General features: G+C 46.7%; 1 protein-coding gene across 1 annotated transcript in view; it reads left to right on the top strand.

Annotated features, from left to right (window-relative positions):
- Nucleotides 1-25,929, top strand: part of LOC308611314 (forkhead-associated domain-containing protein 1-like) — a gene marked incomplete at its 3' end in the record, with an annotated part of 102,448 nt that overhangs the window by 23,690 nt on the left and 52,829 nt on the right. The window contains exons 3-5 of the mRNA XM_081260141.1: nucleotides 12,758-13,028; nucleotides 22,193-22,302; nucleotides 25,384-25,620. Coding sequence (XP_081116267.1) covers nucleotides 12,758-13,028; nucleotides 22,193-22,302; nucleotides 25,384-25,620 — 618 coding nt within the window. The remainder of the gene's footprint in view (nucleotides 1-12,757; nucleotides 13,029-22,192; nucleotides 22,303-25,383; nucleotides 25,621-25,929) is intronic.

Below are 25,929 nucleotides of genomic sequence, written 5' to 3'. Positions count from 1 at the left end.
CCATCCATGACGCTCATATTCATGGAGGGGTCCTTTGCAGCGTCCGTGTGAGGGCGGCCTGTGGACTGACTGACACCTTCCTACAAATTCCACTTCCTGATGACTCCAACCTGCTGGCTGTTTAAAAGAAGAGAAAGGAAGAGGGGAAAAGGGAGAGGTATTGAAGAGCATCTCTCATCAAATATTTTGAAGCCCAGTTTTTCTAAAAAATTCGTGGCCCTCTTGCTTCCGGCCTATTCTTGTTTCCAATTGATTTTGGGGTCCCTGGTGAGGGCGCTGTGTTTCCTCCTTGGATGGAGTTTCCACGGAGGACTGCCCTGATATCATACAGATTCAGTATGATGAGAACTGTTCTTCTCCCGACAAAGAGTTCCCAAATGAAAGCATTTATTTCAGGTTTTGTGGTGACCCTAACCAATAGAGGAGGGTGTGACGGCATTTTATTGGGGGAGGCGGGGGAGGTGCGGGCGGTTAGGAATCCAGATGTGTTTGCAGATGTCTCAGTGGTTAGAGCACGTGTCCTGAGGTCAGGCTGACTCCAGCGCCGTCCCAGCCCTGCTCTTGACCGGCTTTTATACTGGACGTGCCCAAATCATCTACCTCTCAGGGCCTCGGTCCCCACTCCTGTAACAATAGTTCCTACCACCTTGAGTGACTGTGGAATTAAGTGGGCAAAGTGCGTAAATTGCTTAGTCCAGCGTCTGGCACCTAATAAGCACGTGATAACCCTCAGCTTTAGAGTCAAGCAAACCAGCATGGAGCAGCCAAGATGCCTCCTTTGTAAGTGTCCTTATGGACAGGGAAACCTCCAAAGACCTGCCCCCGCTAGCAGATAAATACATTTGCAGATAAATTACCCATAGAATAACATACAAGATGGAAAAATATAAAGAAAAACTCTTGTTTGACAAAGTGCATTGGCAGCCAGGTTGTGCCCAGGACCATCCTTTTTTTTTTTTTTGTGGTCGCGGGCCTCTCACTGTTGTGGCCTCTCCCGTTGCAGAGCACAGGCTCCGGACGTGCAGGCTCAGCGGCCATGGCTCACAGGCCCAGCCGCTCCGCGGCATGTGGGATCTTCCCGGACCGGGGCCCAAACCCGTGTCCCCTGCATCGGCAGGTGGACTCTCAACCACTGCGCCACCAGGGAAGCCCCCAGGACCATACTGTGTAAATTATAGCTCTCTCATCAAAGTATAACCTAGGGCTGCCATATTGCACAACTCCAGGGTCACCATTCACAACGTAGTCCATGTGGATGGCGCCCACTGAAACTGTGCAGGACATAACCCGCAGGGCCATCTGCAATGCCCTGAAGCAACCGTTGATTAATCCCATAGAGTCTTGGCACCAGGCGTGGGAAATTGAAGTCCCAGAGTCAGGTGTGCCGCCGTGTTGTGGGTTTTGTTGGTTGTTGCCTTTACTCGTGCTTTCTGAGCTCTGGGAAAGGAGGTGTGGAAACAAGTTGTGCTAGTCACAGTGGCGCCGTTCTTACAAGGCAGCTGAGTAAGGAAACCCACGTCACCCATATGTATCAATCATGTCTTTCTCTGTTCTGAAATACGGCAAAACTGATGGAAATGGCCAGAATGAAAAAGGAAGCCAGGGGCCACAAATGACGTGCCGAGTTGTTCCATGAGGGGGTTGACAGCTCCTTGTCGGCAGCGCCCATCCCCATGACTGCCTGTGTCTGGCCTTCCCTGTAGCCTGCTCTGCCCTGTTCCCAGTCCAGCCAGACTCTCCCACGTGGCTCCTGGATACTGTCTTCTGTCCCTGCAATGTCATGACGTCCTGTCTTGCGAGAAGCGCGCCCTCTGTCGGCCAATATTCCTTGCTGCTTTAATGGGGAAGCTCTGCAGAACACAATTGAGAAAGCAAGGGCTTTGGAGTTGGATGGACCCAAGTTGAAATGCCAGCTGCAACTGGCTTTACCTTTCTGAGCTTTAATTTCCAATTTCTGCCAAGGAGCTACTCATTAATCCCAGGTCCCCTTTCCCCCTTCAGTTGTTTTTATAGAGGTCCCTGGGACCACCCCTATCATGGCATAAACTGAGGCTCAGAGAGTTTCAGTGACTTCCCCAAGGTTAGGCATCAAGCATATAGATCCAGAGGCAGGATTAAAAGCCGGCTCTCCTGAGTCCCTTGGAGCCTTTTCCTAATAGCACGAAGCATCGTGGGGCCGTGAGAGCCGAGGCAGGTCCTTCACTGCCCAGCGGTTAAGGAAGGTCTTGCAATTCCCAGCCCAACCTGCAGTTTCACACGCTGACAGGGGATGATTCATTATGTGGGTAAAAACGAAAGCCACTGATAATAGAAGAAAATGCATTTTCAGTTATCTGGCTTCCTTGCTTGTTTGGCTCCACTAACTTTTTTTTTGGCTACACCAATGCAGGATCTTAGTTCCTCAACCGGGGATCAAACCTGCACCCCCTGCATTGGAAGCGTGGAGTCTTAACCACTGGACGGCCAGGGAAGTCCCTGGCTCCACTAACTTTTTTTCTTTAATTATTTTATTTATTTATTTTTGGCTGCGTTGGGTCTTCGTTGATGCGCACGGGCTTTCTCTAGTTGCGGCGAGCGGTGGCTACCCTTCTTTGCAGTGCGCGAGTTTCTCTTTGCGGTGGCTTCTCTTGTTGCGGAGCATGGGCTCTAGGTGCGTGGGCTTCAGTAGTTGTGGCACGCGGGCTCAGTAGTTGTGGCACGCGGGCTCAGTAGTTGTGGCTCGCGGGCTCTAGAGCACAGGCTCAGCAGTTGTGGCCCATGGGCTTAGTTGCTCCGCGGCATGTGGGATCTTCCTGGACCAGGGCTCGAATCCCTGTCCCCTGCATTGGCAGGCGGATTCTTAACCACTGCGCCCCCAGGGAAGTCCACCCACTAACTCTTTACCAGGGATATTGCTGCCGTTCCTGGACAAATTCAGTTGCGCCCTTTCTTCTTTTTTGACGATGGTGATCACACCTGGTGGCTAATGTTTTATGCTCATTTATTATGGACCAGGACGTGTTCCCAGCATTTCACGTGCACTATCTCACCCACTTCTCACAGACTAAGAAATGGCTGTTGGTATCCCTGTGTCTTACAGACAAGGCACAGAAATGACACACTCGTCAGGGTCCCAGAGACGGAGCAGAGCCGGGAGCTGGACCAGAGTCTGTGTGACGCCGGATCCCAAGGTCTTAACCCGAGGTCGGCACGTTATGGCCCAGGGCCAAGTGCGGGCCATCGCCTGTTTCTGTAAAGTTTCCTGGGAACACAGCCATCCCATTCATTTCAGTATTGCCTGTGTTGTTGGCTACAATGGCAGAGTAAGCTGGGCAGATCCTATGGCCCACAGGGCTGGAAATGCTTACTGTCTGGCTCTACAGAAAACATTGACCAGCCTCTGCCTGTAACACTATGCAGTCCTGCCTCTTTCATTTGACTTGGTTTCTAAAAGAAGAACTTAAAATAGAGGGGGGAGCTGGGGAGAAAGAACTCACTCAGATTGAGCCTTACTGTGTGCCAGGAAATGTGCTGGTTAATTGCTTAAGTTTACTGAGGAATAAGAAAAAACAGACAAGCTGGAAAACTAAATTTTGAACAGGCTTTTCAATACCTCTTTAAAAAAGAGCTGGAAATATGTGGTTCTAAATATACATACACATATATATGCATTTGCAAATATAGTAATAATATAATTACATTGACATGGATCTGATAAATGTACTAGACATTAACATATTATATATACAACAGATGCATATTATAAATTTTACCTGTTTCTTCAACTGGAAAGTTTTCTTTTAAAACTGTGGGGCTTCCCTGGTGGCGCAGTGGTTGAGAGTCCGCCTGCCGATGCAGGGGACACGGGTTCGTGCCCTGGTCTGGGAAGATCCCACATGCCGCGGAGCGGCTGGGCCCGTGAGCCATGGCCGTTGAGCCTGCGCGTCCAGAGCCTGTGCTCCGCAACGGGAGAGGCCACGACAGTGAGAGGCCCACATACCGAAAAAAAAAAAAAAATTAAAAATAAAACTGTGGACTGTTGGGAATTCCCTGGTGGTCCAGTGGTTAGGACTCAGTGCTCTCAGTGCTCTCACTGCTGAGGGCCTGGGTTCAATTCCCGGTCAGGTAACTAAGATCCCACAAGTGCACGGCGAGGCCAAAAAACGAAATAAATGAAACTATGGAATGTCTTCCCTGAGTCACTTTTGAAGCAGAAATTTGGGGTTTGTAGTCTGAAGCCTGCTGTAGCTAGAGGACTATTTATCTATCTAAGTTTCTCTAAGCAGCGTTTTACTACTTGTCTTATGATTGGTTCCTTGGTCTTAAATCATTCTTCTCTGGAGATGCTACTTTACTTTTATAAGTTGAAAGGTAAATTTGGTGCATGATGACAGTCTGGTGGGTTTTATTTGAGCATGTCATAACCTTTAAAACAACTTTCACTCTGAGTACATAGTGATGCTTATGCTAAAGTCTCAGTAAGCATACTGTCCAGGAAATTTGATTGTTTGCAAGTGTCAGAAAACCAACTAAAACTAGCCTAGGCCAAAAAAAAAAAGCTCATGGAACTGAAAAGGCCAAAAGCTGCAGCTTAGGCCCAGCTGGATCCAGGCGCCCAAATCATGGTCAGGAATCTGACTCTTTCTTCCCTGTTAGCTTCCCAATCTCAGACAGACTCTTGCCTCACCTGTAGGAAAGTGGCCACCAGCAGCCCCAGCACCCTACAAAGTAGCAGTTCCAGGGATAGAGCCAGCATCTTCATTGACAGTGGCTTGGATCACGTGGCTTCCCCTGAACCAATCACTGAGGCCAGGGGCCAGGAATGCTCTGATTGGCCAGGCCTGGGTTATGGTCTCACCCCTGGGGTGGAAGGGTCAGAGTTCTATGGACTCAGGATTGTCAGGGAAAGGGTGTCTTCCCTGCAAAAAAATTAAGGTGCCCATCCAGAAGATGGAAGAAATGGATGCGGGGGAGGCACAAACAAAGGAGATGTCCATGACATTAGGAAGCATTCCTATTGCCTAAGTGGAGCCTTCCTAACGGGATTTGCCACTAGGGATCTGGGGGGAGGAAAATGATGAATAATCCACTTTTCCATTGGAAAAGTCCCAGGCCAGTCTCCAAGGAAGCAGAGTTGCTCATTTCTCTCCTGTGGTGAACTGATGTGATGAGAAGCTCAGAGTCTGGGCCTTAGTTGTCCATCCCCAAGAAGGGTGGTGTTTCCACGTTCCTGGGACCTCTGAATAGGGCTCGTTCTTGAGGAGGATGTGGCTTTACTGTACCGGGGGTTGAGAAGCCGGCAACTGAGTGAATGACCAGAGAGTATGGTGCCCTTCAGAACAAAGCCTCTTTCTGGTCAAGCTTTGTCATCTCCTACCTGACCTTGTAGGATTTCCTCTACCCTGTGCTCTTACAGGTCCCGTGGGGACTTAACTTATGTGATGAGAACTCCTGAGGCTGGGTGTTTTATATCAAAGGCGATTTCCCGAGACCAGTGAAGTGGAGGGCACGGGGCAGCAGACAGCCTCAGGCTCGGCCTCTGCAGCAGAAACTCACACAAAAGGACCCCTGAGGCTGTGTTGTCACCAGATGTCTACAGGCGATGCAGATGACATCGGGGGAGGTGGAGACGGGAGCGCGGGCTGAACCCTTAGCATCCTGCTGAGACAGAACCCAGACTCGGTCAGGAACCGGGCCGCGTCCTGCTTCCTCTGGCAGACCACACCCTTTGTTACCAAATCAGAACCACGTTGCTCCTTCTCTGAACTTAGTTGATGATCATTCATTCATTCATTCATTCCGTCTCTCTATCTGGCAAGACCGAATTGAAGCAGGCCAAGTCTAGGGGTAGCAAAAGCTATTTGCAAAAATCCGGCTGTTTTCTCATTAGATTCTATTTCCCATTTTATGGACTGACCAGGAAGCTGATTAGAACTTGAAAGGAAAGGAAAAACCGTAAGATTGAAGATTTACAAGAAAATGGGAAAATTAGATGGGCCAGATCTCCTTTAACACAGCTGGGAAAAACCCAAACGAATGGCTTTTCTGAACAGCTCAAAGGGACTTAATTCTTTTAAGTTCCAAAACCTAAAAATGATGTATAACTTGGCGGTTCTGTGTTCTAAATGTATAACCCTGATTTCTCACACTGAAGCCCCGTACATGATTTACCCTTTTCTTGGGGACATAGAATTATTACCCGTCTCTGAGTTACGGTGACACCCCGGTAGCTGTTGAGATAAAGGCCATTTGTCCTGGCACCAAGTAGCACCCTCTCCTGGCTTCTGAGATCTACTGGCCATGTTTTCTAGTCTCCATTCTGTCTTTCCAGGTCCATGGCTCCTCCATGCTGCGGTCAGTGTCCCTGCTCGCCACCATCACCCCTACCCCCGAGGCCCTTCCAGACCATGGGAATTAAGCTCCACATCTATGTATGTTAAATTCTTCTGTAAGGAAGCCTGTCTCTTCTCCCTCCTTTATGTATTTACTCACTAATGTATCTATGTCAGTATGGATCCATGTATACTGATTTTACACTTTGAATTATAATCCAATACTCATTAAATATTTCTTCGCTCAAATTCTTCCAGCCTTGGCCACTGGGAGCTCTTTCAGATTGCTTGCTGTGTCCTTGAGCATCTCCCCACCTTTTCGTTTGGGGCACTTGCTTACTCTCTGCTGTTACAAGATGCACCAGGCTTAGCATGTGTTTTCCCCATCCCAACCCCAGAATCAAAGTGCTTTTTATTTACACTCCATTTGCCAACTGTTCAGCTCAGTCAGCGAACACCTACCATGAGTAGCAGGCACTCTGCTGGGTGCCAGCACAGCCAGCAATTGGCTGGTAAATATTTAATGACCAGCTCTCTGGGAAAAGTAAAGTACATGGATGCATAGCATAAGGTTTACTGATATAAAGAATGTGTAGCACAGTCTATCCATGTAACAAAATATACAGTACTCTTTCTTGTAAATTCTATATAGCCAGCTGAGTCTCACAGAATGCTTTCATTGACTTTAGGTGAACTCTTGTATCCATAGCCAATTTCTCATTGCAGTTGACGAATGAGAGAGTTTCCAACCTGAGCACTGGTGGGTATTTTTGGATATTTTGGATTTATGAATAATACAAGTGAAAAAAGAAAGACGTTAGAACTTCACATGTTCATCAGTGACATGAGTGACTTTGTTGCTGCATCAGATAATAATTTTTAAATACTGGAAGAACGTTTCCCCAATTTTTTGCTCTATTCATAACATAACGGCTAAGACACAACATGCTTTTGTATAATCTGCATTGTTAACATTTTCTCCATTACCGTCTTAAGTCTAGGCAATCAACAAAACAAACAAAGAAACAAAATCAAGCTCTACATGAACCACCATTATTAAACCTATTTATAAAACTTTTTAAAAACCAATCCCTCATTTATAACATTTCCTGATTTCTATGGTGTAGTTCGCACTCCACGGTCAATTTCAAGCTCCCAATGACACATCCCTGAATACAGAGAAGGAAAGAGAGGTGTGGTAACACATTACTATGTAACATTTCCAACAGAAACATATAGTAGAGTGAAATAACCTCAAGAGCATAGGTAATAATAAAATAGAGTAAAATAGGAAGGGGTGACTTTTAAGTTTGTATACCAATTGTTTCTAATATAATTTAATTGTAAATTTATGTAAGTTAATTCTTATTAATGGCTGTGTTTCTCAACCAGTTGGCAAAATTCCTGGACATTTAACAATCAGTTCTCGTGGGCGGGTACCAGCTGGCCCCAGCACTCCTCTGGTACAGCAGTGAACATACCACAGGTCTTCCCGGATGGAGGCTGGGGTCCTCTGAGCTGCTTCCAGGGCGTGGCATGTACCAGAAAGAATAACACTTCCATAAGACAGTTGTCAGTGTTCCTAGAAAATCCCATTTCTAAGTAGCCCATGCGATGTCTTGTGTTTTTTCACACCATCTAATGTTCATTTCCTTTTTTTAACTTGGAAAATATCCTATCATTCACTAACCAATCGTCTAAGATCCATTTGTGAGTATGGAAAGCAGGTAATAAATCATGACTTCGAGTAACCTAGAAGTCCTAAGAGCACAGGTATTGGAGTCAAATTGTGTCACCACTTCCTGGCCGTGAGAGGTTGGGCGAGTCATTTAACCTCTCTGAGCTCAGTTTCTTAATCCACACAATGAGGGGTAAAATGCCTCCTGCAAGATTATTCTGGAGATCAGATGAGACCACATGCATTAAGTGCCCAGCACAGTCTGTGGCACATCTGTGGCTTCTCTACACAGTGGCTCATAGTCGTTGTATTGTCCACAATTACTTACAAATGGCAGAGCACATAACAAGCTCTCCAAGGGCAAGGTCTAAGTTTCCACCTTCTCTGCAGGCTCCAGGGCTTCCTGGCAGAATTCATGTGTACTGTAGGCACTCGATGTGCAAACTACTTCGAAGTTTTTTTAGGGTGTCCCATTCAGCTTACACTCTTTTCAGGGTTAGAAGCAGATATTGGGGAAATAACACAAAGAACAAATAGATAATTTGAAAAAAAATGGATAGTGATTTCTTGAGTAAATCATTGACCTGTGTTTATTAAAGCTAATATAAATTCAGCCGTGGATGTGGTCATGGTTAATCCAGGTGGTTGACAACCTGCTTTTTTTTTTTTTTTTTTCTGTACACGGGCCTCTCACTGTTGTGGCCTCTCCCGTTGTGGAGCACAGGCTCCAGACGCGCAGGTTCAGCGGCCATGTCTCACGGGCCTAGCCGCTCTGTGGCATGTGGGATCTTCCCGGACCGGGGCACGAACCCGTGTTCCCTACATCGGCAGGCGGACTCTCAACCACTGCACCACCAGGGAAGCCCCAACCTGCTATTTTAAAGGTAGTATGGAAAAGAAATCAGGAGTATCACATATGCTACCTCAAAAACAAAACAAAAAAACCCAACCATGGCAACATACCATATGGTCAGAGAACAGACACAAAGAAAGAGAAAAGGCATTAGCGTGTATTTTTAAACTAAAGTTTCTAAAAACAGACTTGAAGACTTCCCTGGTGACACAGTGGATAAGAATCCACCTGCCAGTGCAGGGGACACAGGTTCGAGCCCTGGTCTGGGAAGATCCCATATGTCGTGGAGGAACTAAGCCCATGCGCCACAACTACTGAGCCTGGGCTCTAGAGCCCACGTGCCACAACTGCTGAGCCCATGTGCCCCAGCTACTGCAGCCCATGCGCCTAGAGCCCACACTCCGAAACAAGAGAAGCCACCACAAGGAGAAGCCTGCGCACCACAACAAGAGTAGCCCCCCGCTCGCGGCAACTAAAGAAAGCCTGCACGTAGCAACGAAAACCCAACACAGACAAAAATAAATAGAATTAAATCTAAAATAAATAAATAATAAAAACAAACTTGTTGATAACTGACCTTGACCCCATGCTTCCTGTACAGCCCAGAGCTAGCTTTTAATGTGAGTCTTCTTCTTATGTTTGCTTTTCTCCCTGCCTGTATCGTTGTAGTTGCCAGCAGCAATTTCTGAGAAAACCTTGACCTTCCCTTTGATAAAACAAGCCGGGAAACTAGAGAAAACCAACTTTAACCATCCAACTAAAGCTACCCACAACCAACATGCTTCAGAGAAAAAAAAAAAAAAAACCTTTATTTTAAAATTTTTAAACCCGAAGAGCTTGGAGTCTCTGCTGCGTTTATACATCTTTGGCTCCTTCCCACTAGGGGCCCTATCGTTCGGGCTCTATGTGCTGCAAGCAACAGAAACCAGCTCTAGCCAGCCTCAGGGATGGAGCACTTCAGGGTAGCACCCCAGCCAGTGCTCAAAACCAGCTTCCTTATTTTCCCCACCATGTTCACAGCAGCATAGTTATAATAGCCATGAGGTAGAAACCACCCAAGTGCCCATGACGCTTAATGGATTAAAAAAATACACTCTAAACTGTATGGTGGAATATTATTTAGCCTTAAAAATGAAGGAAGGGCTTCCCTGGTGGCGCAGTGGTTGAGAGTCCGCCTGCCGATGCAGGGGACACGGGTTCATGCCCCAGTCCGGGAGGATCCCGCATGCCGCGGAGCAGCCGGGCCCGTGAGCCATGGCCGCTGAGCCTGCGCGTCCGGAGCCTGTGCTCCACAACGAGAGAGGCCACAGCAGTGAGAGGCCCGCCTACCACACACACACAAAAATAATAAAATAAAAGAAGGAAATTCTGACATGTTACAACATGGATGAACCTTGAGGGCATTATGCTAAGTGAAATACGCCAGTCACAAAAAGACAGGTACCATGTGATTTCACTTATTTGAGGTACTTGGTACTTAGAGTAGTCCAATTCATAGAGACACAATGTTGGTCACCACGGGCTGGGTGGCGGAGGGAATGGGGAGTTGTTGTCTAATGGTTAATAGAGTTTACGTCTTGCAAGACGAAAAAGTTCTGGAGATCCATCTCACAGAAATGTGACTATACTTAACACCACTGAACTGTATACTTTAGAATGGCTAAGATGATAAATTTTATGTTGCAGGTTATTTACCACAATTTGAAAAATAAATAAAACGCTTCCCTCTCTCCATGTCTGGGCTCCACTCCCTCATGCTGGCTGCATTCTGAAGTCCCACCAGGTCACTCCAGATCCTGGTGTCCAGCCAAGTCTTCTTGGGTCTCCTTGGCTCTGATTGCATCACTTGCCCCACCACTGAACCAATCAGTATGTCCAGGGAGTGTGATTGGTTGATTGCTTAGCCCCACCCACAGCAATGGGCCGACAGATTGGGAGGGAGATTCCTGGAATTTCCAGAAGAGCCAGGTGGGTTGCGGCCTGTCCACTACGGCAGTGAACCACTTGAGGCATGAGATGTGAGCACTCCCTTTAGCACCCTGGCAGTTAGTGGGCAGTGAGGCACATCTACCTGAGCATCCCAGCACAAAAGGGAATTCCTCCACACTACCCGTGGTCTCTCGATTTGTTTTCTATCAGGCGGGGGTAAAACATATTCAAATTTCCCCCTTCCCACCTTCAGCCCTTTCATTCGATAAATCTTTATTAAATCGATGAGGAAAGGTTGTAGGAATGATTGAGGCAAGACAGCCCCAGAGGAGAGGACGGGAGGGATAGGATGGATGGAGAAGTGAGTGCAAGGCAGGAGCAGGACACCTCAGCTTCTGAAAGGAGAGAAAGGAAGAAAGCTTAGGTGGAGACCGAGGTGGCCACAGTGGAGAGAAATTCGGATCTTCACATAAGGTAACAGAGTTCTGGAACACTACCAAGTCCGTTCCTGAAACAGGTTTCAACGGGGCCAGTGTCATCATAAATGCTGGGCCAGGTGTCGCCAGGCAATTGGAGTTTGATTTTCCCAAACAGTGTTCTCCCTGACTCCAAAAAAGTCTTCAGGGGAATTCACCAGATTCTTGACTTGGCTGGGAAAGACTGTAGCTAAAAGACTGGTTTGGGAACCTGAGTGAGTGGAGAACCTTCCTCTTGAATACAATCCAGCTGGAGCTATAGGAAGTTCTGTCTGCCAGTGCTCCTATTTCGGAAGCATTCTGTCCTGTTTCTCATTCTGTGTCTGCAGTCTGCAGAAAGAGAAACGTGACCGTCACAGGCGGCAAACCTTTGAACTTAGCTTCTTCCTTGAAAAGTGTGTTTTTTTCTGCCAAGCGACTGGGGGTGGGGTTGGGGCAGAGAAGGGAGAGAGAGACAGAGAGGGAAAGAGCTTTCCAGAACCCCAGTCCCACCACCCTCTCCACCACCACCTGAGCTTGGTGAAGTCCTTAACCTCTCCAAGCCTCATTTGTAAGCTAGGAATAAGGAGAGCTCCTCCCCTTCAGGGCTATCACGAGAAATCGGTGAGTAATTACAGTAAATGGTAGCATTCACGATGTCACGGTTTAACCACTAGGCACAGGGAGGGATGGCCACAACAGCATTAACCAAGACAAAGCCAGGTGTCAGCACCTCTCAGCATTTGCTTCTCCCGGTGTAGATGGATTTTGATGTGCTCTCTAATGAAAGTAGATACAGACATCTTCCGCCGGGTCAGATGAAAAAAGGTTCCCTCGATAGATATTTATGGAGCGTCTGCCAAGAATCAGATGTGGCAGATGTTGAGGATCACAGGCTAATGAGCCAGCTTGGTTTCGAGCCAGTTGGGGTGCCTGCCACCCCAGAGCTCTCGGCTTCGGGGAAGAGGTGGAATGGGAGTGCCAGGGAGACACACAGTGTGGATGTGTGTGTCCTGGAGAGCTGGGCTTGAATCTCGGAGATGTGTTCATTCATTCTTTCAACCAATATTTAAGGACCTACTGTGTATGTGCCAAGGGTTTATTCTAGGAGCTGAGGATACGGTGCTGAGCAAGGTAGACAAAAAGCTGTCAGCCTCTCAGAGCTCAGAGGTGACGTTGTACCAGCTCAGACGCTCACTGCCAAATCTGTGATCCTGGGAAAGTCACTAGGTCTTGCTCAGCCTCGGGCTCATCACAAAGCATCAGGGGTATTAAATGAGGTAATGCATGTGAATCTCTTGACTGGGTGCCTGGCACGAAGGCTGCACCCAATAAATGGTGGTGCGATAGTGTGCAAGGTGACCCATGGTGGGGACCGCCATCCCAAATTTGGGGAGAGTGTGGGAGGGATTCTTGGGAGAAGTGACTTATACGCCGAAATCTAGGGCAGCAATTATGTCGCCGGGACAGAAAGGTGAAGACCACCCCAGCTGCTCGTAACCTCCCCTGACCCTCTTGTCTGCCCCTGCAGGTCTCCTTCCCATGGGTGAGGGGCCCAGCACCTTGGCCAAGGCCACAGCCACCTTGGGCCACCCAGGAACTGAACCAGTCACCCTCACCACCACAGACCCCCTTCTACCCGGGCATCTGGACAGCGCCAGTGCAGAGGAGCTGGTCGCAGGGGTCCCCCGAGCCCCCCATGGTCCCACCAGCCTTCCACAGGCGGCCCGTGAGTGCCAGCGAGAAGATGTTCTCCTTCAAGGTGGACAGAGCCGCCCACAGCGTTCCCATCATCAGGCAAGGTACTCATGGGTGCTTCCTTGGCGGCTTAGGGGAGGGGCGTTTGCTAGGAGGATGGGTCTCAGTTTCTGCTTTCCCCTTTTTTTTTAAATTTTTATTGAGGTGCAGTTGATTTACAGTGTTGTGTTAGTTTCAGGTATGCAGCACACTGAATCTGTTCAACATATACATGTATCCACTCTTTTTGAGATTCTTTTCCCATATAGACCATTACAGAGTATTGAGGAGAGTTCCCTGTGCTATCCAGTAGGTCCTTCTTAGTTATCTCTTTTATGTATAGTATTGTGTATGTCAATCCCTCTCTTCCAATTTATCCCTCCCCCCTCTTATTCCCGGCAACCATAAGTTTATTTTCTACATCTGTAACTCTATCTCTGTTTTGTAGATAAGTTCATTTGTACCTTTTTTTAGATTCCACATATAAGCAATATGGTATGATATTTGTCTTCCTCTGGCTTTTGCTTATGTTCTCTGGTTTTGAAGTAGAACATAATCAAATGTGAAAAAATTGGGATAAGCAGAAAGTTAGAAAACAGTAAAAGATAAGCTGTCACCCTTATCACCAGAATTCTCCCTGTTGACTTTTTGGTACAAACTCCTCCAAGACTGTGCTCTGCCCATCTGCACACGTCAGTACCTGTGTGGTGAGTGTGTGTGTGTGTGTGTGTGTGTACATATATATGAATATATATGAATTTGTATCAGAATCTAAATTTATATACTTCAACTCAGATGTACAGACATATTGGTAACTGAAATCCCTCTTGCCTTAGGAGGTTTTTAAATATTTTATTACCATTTTACAGGTAAGAGGAGACTGAGGCTTATGGAGAAAATTACTTCTCCAGAGGTTATGTATTCAATCTAATCTAAAATAACGCTTTTCAGTCAAATTTAAGGCTGGTTATCTCAGTGACTGTCACTTACAGCCTGGTCACTTTGGGGACACACAGCCATCAGGGTTTCCTTCTCCCCCCTCCCCCCCAGAAGGCCTCATGGCACTTGGGGAGGAGACTTCCTGTCTGTCACCATCCTCTTGGCCTTGCCAGGCTTACTGGCAGAGTAGCTGGGTCGACTTAGTCCCTGGCATGATTCCCAGGTTTCTTCTGTGGCCACTGGTGTGGAGGTCCCATTCTCTGTTTTCTGTGTCCCAGCCCCAGACCCCTCTGAGTCCCCAGGTCTCTCGATGCCTCCACACCCTTCCCTGGTCTCACTCAGGACCACTCACCTAGTCACTCCCCTCAGCCATTCAAATAATAGTTATTATTCTGAAATAAACAGACTAAGGAGCAAATGAAAGGTATCTCTGCAGTTTACATCATCATCATCATCATCTAAGGAATGCTCATGTACCAACCACCCAAGTTAAGAAATTACTCAGCCATTTCCCCTCAGCATTTTTTTAATTTAATTTTATTTATTTCTTTATTTATGGCTGTGTTGGGTCTTCACTTCTGTGCGAGGGCTTTCTCCAGCTGCGGCGAGCAGGGGCCACTCTTCATCGCGGTGCGCGGGCCTCTAACCATCGCGGCCTCTCTTGTTGCGGAGCACAAGTTCCAGCCGCACAGGCTCAGTAGTTGTGGCTCACGGGTCCAGCTGCTCCGTGGCATGTGGGATCTTCCCAGACCAGGGTTCAAACCTGTGTCCCCTGCATTGGCAGGCAGACTCTCAAACACTGCGCCACCAGGGAAGCCCCCCCCCAGCATTTTAATGTGAAAACTTTCAAACATACAGCAAAGCAAAAAGAATTTTACAGAGACAGCTCTCCTCCTAATTCTACCGCTAACACTTTGCTGTACTCTTTATTACATTTCTGTCTACCCATCCTTCTTGTCCTGCATTAATCCATCTTATTTTTTGGATGCATTTCAAAATAAATAGCACACATCTGTAGTCCTCCCCCTAAATGTTTTAGCACATATACCATTAACTAGAACTCAACATTTTTTGTCTCCTTCATGTAAAATGAACACAGAATGTGTATTAGTTATCATGAATGCATAACGAATTCTCCCCAAACGTAGTAGCCTAAAGCAAAATCAAACATGTGTTATCATCTATACGGTTTCTGTGGGGTCAGGAGTTTGGCAGCAGCTTAGCAGGACGGCTGTGGCTCAGGGTCCCTCGTAAGGCTGCAGTCATCTGAAGGCTTGACCTGGGCCAGAGGATCCACTTCGAACACGGCTGCTCACATGGGTGTCAGCAGGAGGCCCCGGTTCCTCACCACATGGGCCTCCCCAGAGAGTGGCTCGAGCGTTCTCATGACACGGCAGCTGCTCCTCCTGAGCAAGTGATCCTGGAGGACAAGATGGAAATGGCAACATCTCTTGTGACTAAGCCTCAGAAGTCATGCTCTGTCATTGTTGCAATATCCTGATGGTTACCCAGGGCGTCACCCTCCAGTGTGGGAGAAGACTACACACGGGCCTGAAGACCAGGAGGCGGGGATTATCAGCAGTCATCTTGGAGGCCGGCTACCACAGCCTGCCCTCGGGTCCTCAATGATTCACACTCCTCCTCCTCTCTCCCGAGGCCCCCCAAAATCTCACCCCAGTAACAGCATCGGCTCAAATTCCAGAATCTCGTCTAAATCAAGTCCAGGTACAGATGGGGCTCATGGGTGTAGTACGTTACGTTCAGCTCATCAAGTTCAAGTACTACTTCCAGAAATCTGAAGACCTCTGAACAAAGGGTCTGTCCCTTACACACCCAGCACATATTGGTGGGACAGACATAGCATCACTGCTACATACACTCCTCTTGTTCCAAAAGAAGAAAAACAGGAAACACACAGGAGTCCCTGGCCCAAAGCAGTTCTGAAGTCCAGCTGGGAAAATATCGGCAGTTCCTTGACTGGGCTTCAGTCCAACTCTTGCCCAGAAATGACTTTCCAGGGCTCTTGGCTCTGCCCCTGGTCCGTGAGTTCCGCCTTCTGAGTCGCCCTCCCTTTCCTATGAAAGGTGTCCCATGGATGTGGCTGCATAGTTTTATAGCCTGCTTCCTGCCTGTAGAAGCTTGGGGGTCCAGACACTTCTTTGACTTTTGTGGGTCTCTGTCAGTGTGAGTTGGCAGTGCTTCTTATTGGGGTTCATCCTATCAGGCAAAACCCACGCCCACAGACTTTTTTGTCACATGCCCTTCCACCATGGGCTTCTGCAAAGACTGACAAAGGACAGAAGCTTCTTAGAAGCCCAGTTCTTTGACCGAAGGGTTCTCTTGGACACTGCCCTGGATCTGTATTCTTAACAAAGGATTTTACAACCACACCCTCAGCTTCTTCTCTGGACTGTGTTTTCTTGAGAGTGCCCTTGATTTGATCTTTGCCCAGAACCTGTTTCTTACATTTCATTTGCCACCTGGAGAGGCAGGGAATTTTCAAGCCCAGAACATTGCCCTGATTTAACAGCCCTTCCTTTAACTGTCTCTCCCCCTCACATTTCACTATAAGTAGCAAGAAGTAACCAGGCAGCACCTTCCAAGACTCTGTCTGGGACTCTCTTTAGCTTGACCACTCAGCCTCACCACAAACATTTTCTACCTTCCTCATGACCACAGGCAATGTGTTAGGAAACCTTCTGCCACCACCTAACAAGGATCCCTTAACCCCAGTAACATTTTCCTCACTTTCCTGGAACCCTTCCCTCACTGCCTCCTCAAAGGCCATCGGGCTTCTACTAAGACTATTCAGGCTTTCTCAAGGACTCTTGGCCAAAGTCCTCCAGCTTCTGGCCACTGTTCCATCCCAAACCACTCCACATTGTAGGGTTTTTGTTAAATTTTCCACCACTCCTGGTGCCCAAACCTGTATTTGCTACTTATTGTTGCATAACAAATTACTGCAGGATGTAATGGCCTAAAACAACAGTAAACATTTGTTATCTCCTAGTTTCTCTGAGTCAGGAAGTTGGGAATGGCTTCGCTGGGGGATTCTTGCTCAGGCTTGTCCATGAGGTGGCAGTAATGGTGGTGGCTGGGCTGTGGTCCTCTGGGGGCTTGTCTGGGGCTGGAGGACCCTCCTCTAGGATGGTTCACTCACATGGCTTTTGGTAAGAGGCCTCAGTTCTTCACTAAGTGCACCTCTCCATACGTTGCTTGAGCATCCTCAAGCTGCCAGCTCCTCCAGACAAGTAGTCCTAGAGAGTGAGGCAGAAGCTGCAATGTCTTTTAGGATCTAACCTCAGGAATCAAACTGTGTCATTTCTGCAATATCCTTGGTTACATAGAGAAGCTTTGTTACGGACTGAATTGCATTCCCCCAAAATGCATATGCTGAGGCCTCAATCCCAATATCGCAGAATGTGACCCTATTTGGAGATAGTGTATTGAAATAGATGAGTAAGTTAAAATGAGATGATTGGGTGGGCCCTAATCCAAGGGCTGGTGTCCTTGTAAGAAGAGAGAGAGAGACGCCAGGGATGCACGTGCACAGAGAAAAGGGCATGTGAGGACACAGCAGGAAGGTGGCTGTCTGCAAGCCAAGGAGAGAGGCCTAACCCTGGCCACACCTTGATCTTGGACTTCCAGCCTCCAGAACTGTGAGAAAATGAATTTCTTTTGTTAAGACCTCCTGTGGTGTTTTGTTATGGCAGCCCCAGCTAACTAATATAAAGTCCATCCAGTATTGGAGAGGATGATGCAAGGGTCTGAATACCAGGAGACAAGAATCAGTGGGGCCATCTTGGAGACTGGCTACCACACCCTGAAAGGTGTTAGACCTTGAATGTGCTCACTGAGTTGTGCCAGTCGTGCACAACTATGTAACCCAAATTCCTATCAAGATATAGAACATTACCATCACCCCAGAAAGTTCCCTCATGTCCCTCGCCAGTCAATTCCCAGCCCCAGGCCCCAGAGGCACCCACTCTTCTGAATTCTTTTCCCGCCATGGATTAGATATTCCTGTTCTAGAATCTCAAGTACACAGAACCATGTAGTACATGTTCCTTTGTGGAAGGCTTTTTTCACTCAGCATAGTATTTCTGAGATTCATTCATTTTGTTGTATGCATCATGTTCTGTCTTATGAACATATATACAGGGTTTGGGTTTTTTTTTTTTAATGTGTCCTTTGGACACATGGCACATGGGCTGTTTCTTTTCTTTTTTTCACTCCGCCATTTAAATTTTTCCACTGTAATCACCGGTTTCTCCAGTGCCATGCTGAACTTGGGGCTTCTCTGAAGGCCTTGGATTCCCCCTGGAGAAATGAAGGATGAGTCGTATGGCTTAGAGTCCCTCACATCTACCTGGGCTCTATCTCCTCAGCCTCTCAGCCAGGTCTCATGTTTCCAAATGTTTGCCCTCGTTCCCCTGACACTCTCGCCATCCTCAGAAAAGGACTTTCATCTTCCCGTGTCATGGGGAGTTCCTTTGTGTCTGGGCCTCTCTACTCCACGCTTTAGAGAAAACTCTGTGCTCCAGTCCTCCATGCTGTCTCTTGACAGAAAACACCTCTTTTTAAGGGTTCCGAGAAAGCTCTTTCCTCTCTTAGCAAAGCTGGGTTCTTCCAATTAAATTGGCTTACTGTTAGACTGTCACCTTGCTTTAGACTTGAAAAATTCTATTTGAAAACCCAAAGCCAAGGATTTATTTACTGCAGATCAGGTCAGGGTTTCTCAATCTTGGCACAGTGACAGGTGGGTCGCATAACTCCTTGTTGAAGGATCTGTCCTGTCCACTGTCGAATGTTTAGCAGCATCCCTGACTCCTACCCACCAGAGATACCAGTAGCAACACCACCACCACCAACCGCCCTAACTGTGGTACTCAAAAATGTCTCCAGACATTGTCAAAAATCAAAACATCATTTTGCCTGGGGGAAAAATCACCCTGTTCTAGTTAATACTCATCCTTCCTTTACCACAAGGCAATAAAACGTCAGCTCCAAGGCCAAATCTTAATGGCAAGAGCTCATGGGAGGTGGGGAAGAATTACTGAGAAAAGAAAATATGTGGAGTGACTTATTAAAATAGCATCTTGATTCATATATATATATATTTTTTTTTTCCCAATAATGGGACCATATGAACCTAACATAGGTAACCTTTTTTTTTCTTTTTTTGGCCGTGCCGCTCAGCTTGCAGGATCTTTGTTCCCCAGCCAGGGATGGAACCTGTGCCCCCTGCAGTGGAAGCACAGAATCCTAATCACTGGACTGCCAAGGAATTCCGTACCTGATTTTTAAAATTCAATAATATGTCATAAACATCTTCCCACTTCAATACATTGACTACATAGTGGTTAAAAGCATAGGCTCTGAATCCAACAAACTTAGGTTCATCCCTTGACTCTACCACTTACCAGCTGTATGTCCTTGAGCAGGTGACTTGACGTCTCTGTGCCTCATATCTCTCACGTATAAAATGGAGATGGGAATAATAATGCCTATCTCACTGGGTTGTTATGAAGACGAAATCGTATCCTGCCTGTAAGTGCTGAGCACGGCGCCTGGTGCATAGCGAACATTCAGTAAATATTAAAATATTTAATATTTTAATATTTAAATTTTAAATTTTACAATCTTAATAATTTGTATATTTTAAAATTTTAATATTTAAATTTTAAATATTAAAATTTAAAAATTAAGTTATTACCTAACCATGATTGTTATTTAACTTTTATTTACAACTTACAATGTCTTAAAGACACAGTTAAGGTGCACACATACTGCCCCTCCTGCAGACTGGTGATTATTGGAGCGCACCAGGACAGCTGGGGGTTGTTAAAATATTAAAGTAACTCCCCTGCCTTTTGGCCAACAGCTCATGCCCGAAAATTCTTAAAGTGCCTGCGTCCCCATATCCGCCGTCCCACCGCTCCAGCCCTCCCGACTCTCCCTGGGGCTTCTCCCCACTGGGACCTCTGAAGGATCCAGCATCTAGAGTTAAGCCGGTTTGGTCATACATGGCCCTTAGGTTCTTTTTGATAAATAACAGTAGCCGGTAAAGAAGTTTGGGGCAGGTGAGGGGTAACTGCTCCCGCACCTCCCTGCCTGGGTGTAAGGAAAGCAAGTCTCAGAGCAAATTCTAGCCCCACAAAGACTTTGAGTAAACACACCTTCCCCAGTAAAGGGACCCCATCGATCAGCCTGTTCTGTAAGTTTGATGAAGTCCCCCCTCCGGCCATCATCTTGCAGGGAAGCGTCCCTCAAGACAGCCACGACAGGGTCGCAGAGGCAGCCGGAGTCACCCCTAGAGATGGCATCAGACGCCAGAACTCTAAGCTGAGACTGGACAGGGGCCCAGTTAGGGTCAGACCCCGAGGCCCTCCCTGGGGACACAGGCCAGGCAGTACCTTCGTCCAGTGGGAGCCGATTTCTTGAGGAATATGAAAACAGATGAAATCTTCCTCCTGAAAACTCAGTTTCCAAATTGAGATGCGCAATCAGTGTAAAATAAACCCCAGATTTCAAAGGCTTCATGCCTCGAAGAAAAAGAATATAAAATATCTCCATATTTTTTGTCGATTACGTGTTGAAATGATGTTTTTTTTAATGTATTGGGTTAAATAAAATTGATCATTAAAAAAATCCTCTCTTCTTTTTACCTTTTTCACGTGACTACTAGAAAATTGAAAATTGCATTCTGTAGCTCCCATTATTTCTCTATCAGGCACTGCTGCTGTAGTCAGTTAGGACTTTGCTGCTCAGGATCCAAGAGAGTCAGATGGGGGCAGTGAGCTTCAAATAAAAGTTTTCTAATCATGGACCTAGTTGGGGAGGTGGAGGGAGAGAAAATGGGCAGCTGCTGAAGTTCCAGGCCCTTGTGTTCCTCGCGCCCCAGGAACCACTGTGGCCAGGGCTGTTCATTCAACACGCAAGGCTGTGCATTCTCCGGGCACCACAGGCCATCAGCTATGTCCACTAGAGGTTCTGGGGTCCACAAAGAGGTTTGAGACCTGGCTGGGGGGCAGGAATCTTTGACTCTAAAATGCATAAATAAAAAAGGCAGAAGCAAAATGAATAGATGATGAATGTCCACAAACATGACAGTGCCTGCTTCATCCATCATTGATGTTAAGACTCATTAAAGTTTCATCACCACTGAAAACAATTTGTTCAGCTTCTCACTTCACAGGAAGATAAGAATGTGCAGTGACTGTCCAGAAACCATAGTCACTTGGAAATTTAAAATACGCTGCTTGGGCCCAAGTGGTTTCACAAGTAGAATTATAGAAATCTTGACAAACGTTTCTACACCAATAAAAAGAAATGTATTCAGTGTTGATGTGAGTGAATTGCGAGATGTCTGATGTGATACAGAGTGGGGCCCCCAAACACAATGCCATAATCCCTGAAAGTCATATAAAAAGGCCTTGTAATACTGGGGTAAATAAGAAAAAATATAGGAAAGCTTAAATGTCTATCGAGTGGATCCTAGTTAAACAGGTTTGGCACACTTGGACAAGGGACCCCAATGCTACCCTTGAAAAGAACTCAGTACAGCCTCAAATACTGACATGGGAAGATGTTTTTGATATTGTTAGCTGAAAAGTAAGCTGGATAAGCATCTGACATGTAAATGCATTTTTGTTTTTTGAAAAGATATGGCTGCAATAAAACAAACATAGCTAATGTTTAGGGCTAAATGCTCTACGTGAGGGGTCAGCAAACTTCTCCTGTAAAGAGCCAGAGAGTAAATACTTTAGTACTTGTAGGTCACATGGTCTCTGCTGCAACTACTCAGCTCTGCCTTTGTAGCTGGGAAGCAGCCATAAATAATATGTAAATGATCACTGTGGCTATGTTGCAATAAAACTTTATTTACAAACATAGGCAGAATTCCAGATTTGGCCGCAGGGCCATAGTTTGCCAAGCCCTGCTCTATATCATTATTCTATTTAATCTCCAGATAGCCCTTTATAACAGAGACTATCAGGGATCCTGAATTATGTATGTGGAAACGAAGGCTTAGAGAGAGCAAATGACTTGCCCAAGGTCCTCAGCTCTTATGCGGCATAGAAAAAAGTCTGGAAAGAGACACACCACAGTGCATCAGTGCAGTTAACGCTGGGGAAGAGAAATGAGGCAGCTCTTACCCTTTCCAGTCCTCCTGTAATGCTTTCAGTGCATAAGTCTCATGAATGTGAAGGTTAATCTGAAAATATTTTTTAAGACTTTGGGGAAACTCACTGTCTCCTCTGCCTTCTCTGTTGATCTTGTGTGTTAGTGTGGACCAACGCCGCGGAACTGTCGGAACAATCAGTGGCCGAGGAAAGTCCTGGGACAGGGCCCTACAGAGAAATTTTTGTGGACCAGGACCTGTCCCAGCACGATAAGGTAAGGGGTCTTGGGGAAGCACAGAGCTACAGCAGCAAGAGGGACCATGGAGAGATTGCCACTGCCTCTTGTTCTCTGTGTCTCAAGGACTGTCCCTTTTTCCTACTTCCAAGAAACCACCTCTTCCTCCCAAGACATTCAGCCAGGTTTGGCCACTGCTCATTTTATCCCAAATAACATCTACAACTACAAGGTACTGAGCACCTACTGTGTGCTGGGCCATGTCCTGTGCACTTGACATTTATTAGCTCGTTAATCTTCACCATCTTCAAAATAGATTTTATCACCCTCACTTTGCAGATGAGGAAACTGAATCTCAGAGAGGTTCAGTAATGTGTTCAAGGCTGTCCAATGCAAGGAGCAGTGTTAGGATTCAAAGCGAGGTCTGGTTAGCTTCTCAGCGGGTACTTCTAACTCCCACACAGTAATCACTTGGTCAACCTTCAGTGATGGAACAGTGATGCAAAAACACGTTCCTAGCAGGAGGAATTGAGCCCTGAAGTCAGGGAGGCCTGGGCCGAGAGACTCGTTAAAGAACCAGAGAGGTTTAAAACAGGGATGCGAGCAGAACAGGTGGATTCAAGCCATCCTGGGAAGGGCCCAGGTCAATTTCTCCCCACTTAGACACGACTTGAAAGTTACTCTAAAAGAAGCAGTCTATAATATCTCGCTTTCCTTCAGGGCCAGGGCCTGCTCCTGCAGCAATTCTCAGAGTTTGTGAGGAGCAGACCTACCTGGGGTTCTTGTCAGACACGGAAATCCAAACCTTCAGGAGGCAGGGGGTTCCAACCCAGGCATCCTGGGACCAGACTCTGCAAAATGTTGCAGAAAGGCGAGAAGCCACACTCAGATTCTGTATTTATCGCTGTGTAACAAGCCATCCCAAAACTTAGCGGCTTCAAACAGCAATTCATTATTCCCCAGAATCTATGGGTTGACCTGGAAGGTTCCTTTGCTCGTGTCCCCTGGCCTCACTCATGCGGCCTCAGTCAGCCGCTGGCTTGGCCAGGCTGGTGGTCGGTCTCCATTGGCCTCCTTCCCACATCTAGGGCCTCAGCCAGGACGCCTGGACTGGTGCGCCCCTTTGTGCATGTGGTTTTTCATCACAGCACAGTGGTCTCAGGGTTCCCAGGGGGTCAGAGCAGAAGCTGCACAGCCTGTAAGAACTTGCCTGGAGATCATGCAGCATCACTTCCACTCCATTCCGTTAGTTAAAGCTAGTCACGGGGCCAGCCCAGACTAGAGGGTGAGGAAATAGACTGGATGGCAAAACTGCAAAGTATTTGTAGACATTTTTCAACCTGCCTCAATTTTAACTTGGAAATATAGTGCAACCACTATAATTTTTTCTATTTATAGAAAATTTTTATAAGCCATTTATCATTTTTTCTATTTATAATAGAAATAATTCTTTCTCTTGATAAGTCGTTTATACCCTGACTTGCCAGGACTCCTTCAAGTGACAATAAACAAATTAGCTTGAGGGGGAGCATTGATTAGCTCATCTTATTGGAAAATTTAAAGGGCCACTAGCTTCAGGTATGGCTAGATCCAGGAGCTTGAATAATGTCATCAGAACACCTCCCCACTACCAACTTCTCCCCTCTGTTTCCCTCAGTGTCTGGCTTTCTTCATAAGGCTGGCTTTGTGTGTTAGAAAAGACAAACTCAGGCAAACAAGCCTACATGATCCAAAAGAAGGCAAGATCCTCTCCCTCTGTAATCGATGTGTGAAATCTCTGATTGACCAGCTTGGGCCACATGCACATGGGGAGGTGGGACAGGAAGGAGCAGGGCACATGACTGACAGTCCTACCCAGACCAAATGGAAGGAGGAACACTCCCTCCAAGAAGGGCAAGGGGACCCTCAGCAGGAAAGCAGAACCCACAGCTGTCCACTGCTCTCTGCAAACTTCTTATATTCCAGCACTGGCACGGGGCCTGGCACTTAGTTGCTGCCCGTTGAATGTTTGTTGCATGAAAAATGAATAAGCACCTGGCTGATCATAACAGGGTGAAACAGGGGAAACTGCCCAGGAGTAGGGAATATGTCTGATGCTCTCTCTTGAAGTTTTGCCACCAACTTTCACAAGGACCCAAAGGAAGGCCCCTGGCAGCAGCTGGCTGTGTCAGACAGGCTTTCTCATGAGCGAGACCCTGTCCTTCCCCAGGTCACGGAGCTAGCAGGTCGTGAGGCTGACTGCACGGCTCTCCTGGGAATGAGCTGGCCCAGAAATTGCCCGTTTACCTCCTCCCGTGACTGCTTTGGAAAAGGCCTCTGGGGAATTTCTTCTTCTTCTTCTTCAGTTTTTCTGACATTTTATTGATAACGTCTGGTGAGAAGTTTGGGGGAAATTTTTTTTCCTTTTTTGGAAAACCTAACCAATTCTTTGGCTGCAGAGCTTTATCACTGGAGAGATGGAGGACAGGGTTAATTATACCTGTGGGTACAGTCTACCAGCAATTTTGTTTTTCCAGCCGAAAGTTTACATGAGCCCATGCAAATAAATCAGTATTCCTGTCTCATTTACTTTCCAGATTGAGTTACCTGGAAAAAATTCATACATGAATAGCCAAAAGAGGCAGGAAATATTAGAAGAGAGGAAAGGGAAAACAAATAGTTAAGAATGTTTTAAGTTAAAACAAATAACCCTCATTATAGGCAGAATGTGGTCAAACAGAATGTTGTTTTCCTAAGTACCTTTCCTAGGTCCCCGGTGTGCTAGGCTGAATATTATAAATGAAAACACTCTAAGTAAACTTTCTAGCAACAAAAGTTCCCAAGTGGGATGGTTGTTCTTAATATGAAAGTCTAATTCTCGGGGAAAGGAAAGTTTCTGTACCTGTGAGGTATAGACATCCATTACAGGGGTCTATATACAATTACCTCATTTTAACCCAATTCTTGTCTCTATGAGATTTTCAAAGTGACAGAGATAGCCTTGAAAGTCTGCTTTTTCCCTCCCTGCCTGCCCTCACCTTCCCAAAGAATGATACCATATTTTTCCTGTCTTTCTTTAAATGGGCTCAGCCTTACACCCAGACCCACACCTAGTAAATTTCCCATCTGGCCTCCACCCAGGATGAAATAATTCTGCTGCTGGGAAAAGAAGTCAGCCGTCTCTCCGATTTTGAACTTGAATCTAAATACAAAGACACCGTGATAGCAAGCCTGCAGAACCAAGTGGCCAACCTGAGGCAGAAGCTGTTGGAAACAGCTGCCTCCAGGCAGAAGGAGAGGGTGATCCCGCCCAAGTTTCAGGTTCTGCATGAAGAGGACGATGCCCAACAGAGAGAGATCCAGAGCTTGAAAAACCAGGTAGGGCTCAGAGACAAGTGGGTCGGGGCCTTGGGTCACAGCACAGGGTGACAGCTCTCAGGTAGAGCCTGGAGGGAGCCGCCCGGGTAGTTAGAAATGGGCAGTGAGCACAGCATGGTGAGGAGTACAGTTCCAGGGAGTGCAGGGTTGGCAAGTTTCTAGCCTTGTAAGAACAATATTAGATTTGATTAAGTGCCTACCATGTTCAGGCCCCGGTGCAGGTGCTTTTGGTGCATGAGCTTATTTATTTATTTATTTATTTATTTATTTATTTAATTTAATTTATTTATTTATGGCTGCATTGGGTCT

This window comes from Mesoplodon bidens (genome assembly GCF_964165515.1).
Source record: "Mesoplodon bidens genome assembly, contig: HAP1_SCAFFOLD_298, whole genome shotgun sequence".
NCBI lineage: Eukaryota > Metazoa > Chordata > Mammalia > Artiodactyla > Ziphiidae > Mesoplodon > Mesoplodon bidens.
Note: the sequence above shows the minus strand (reverse complement) of the source record. Positions and strands in the feature narration are given on the sequence as shown.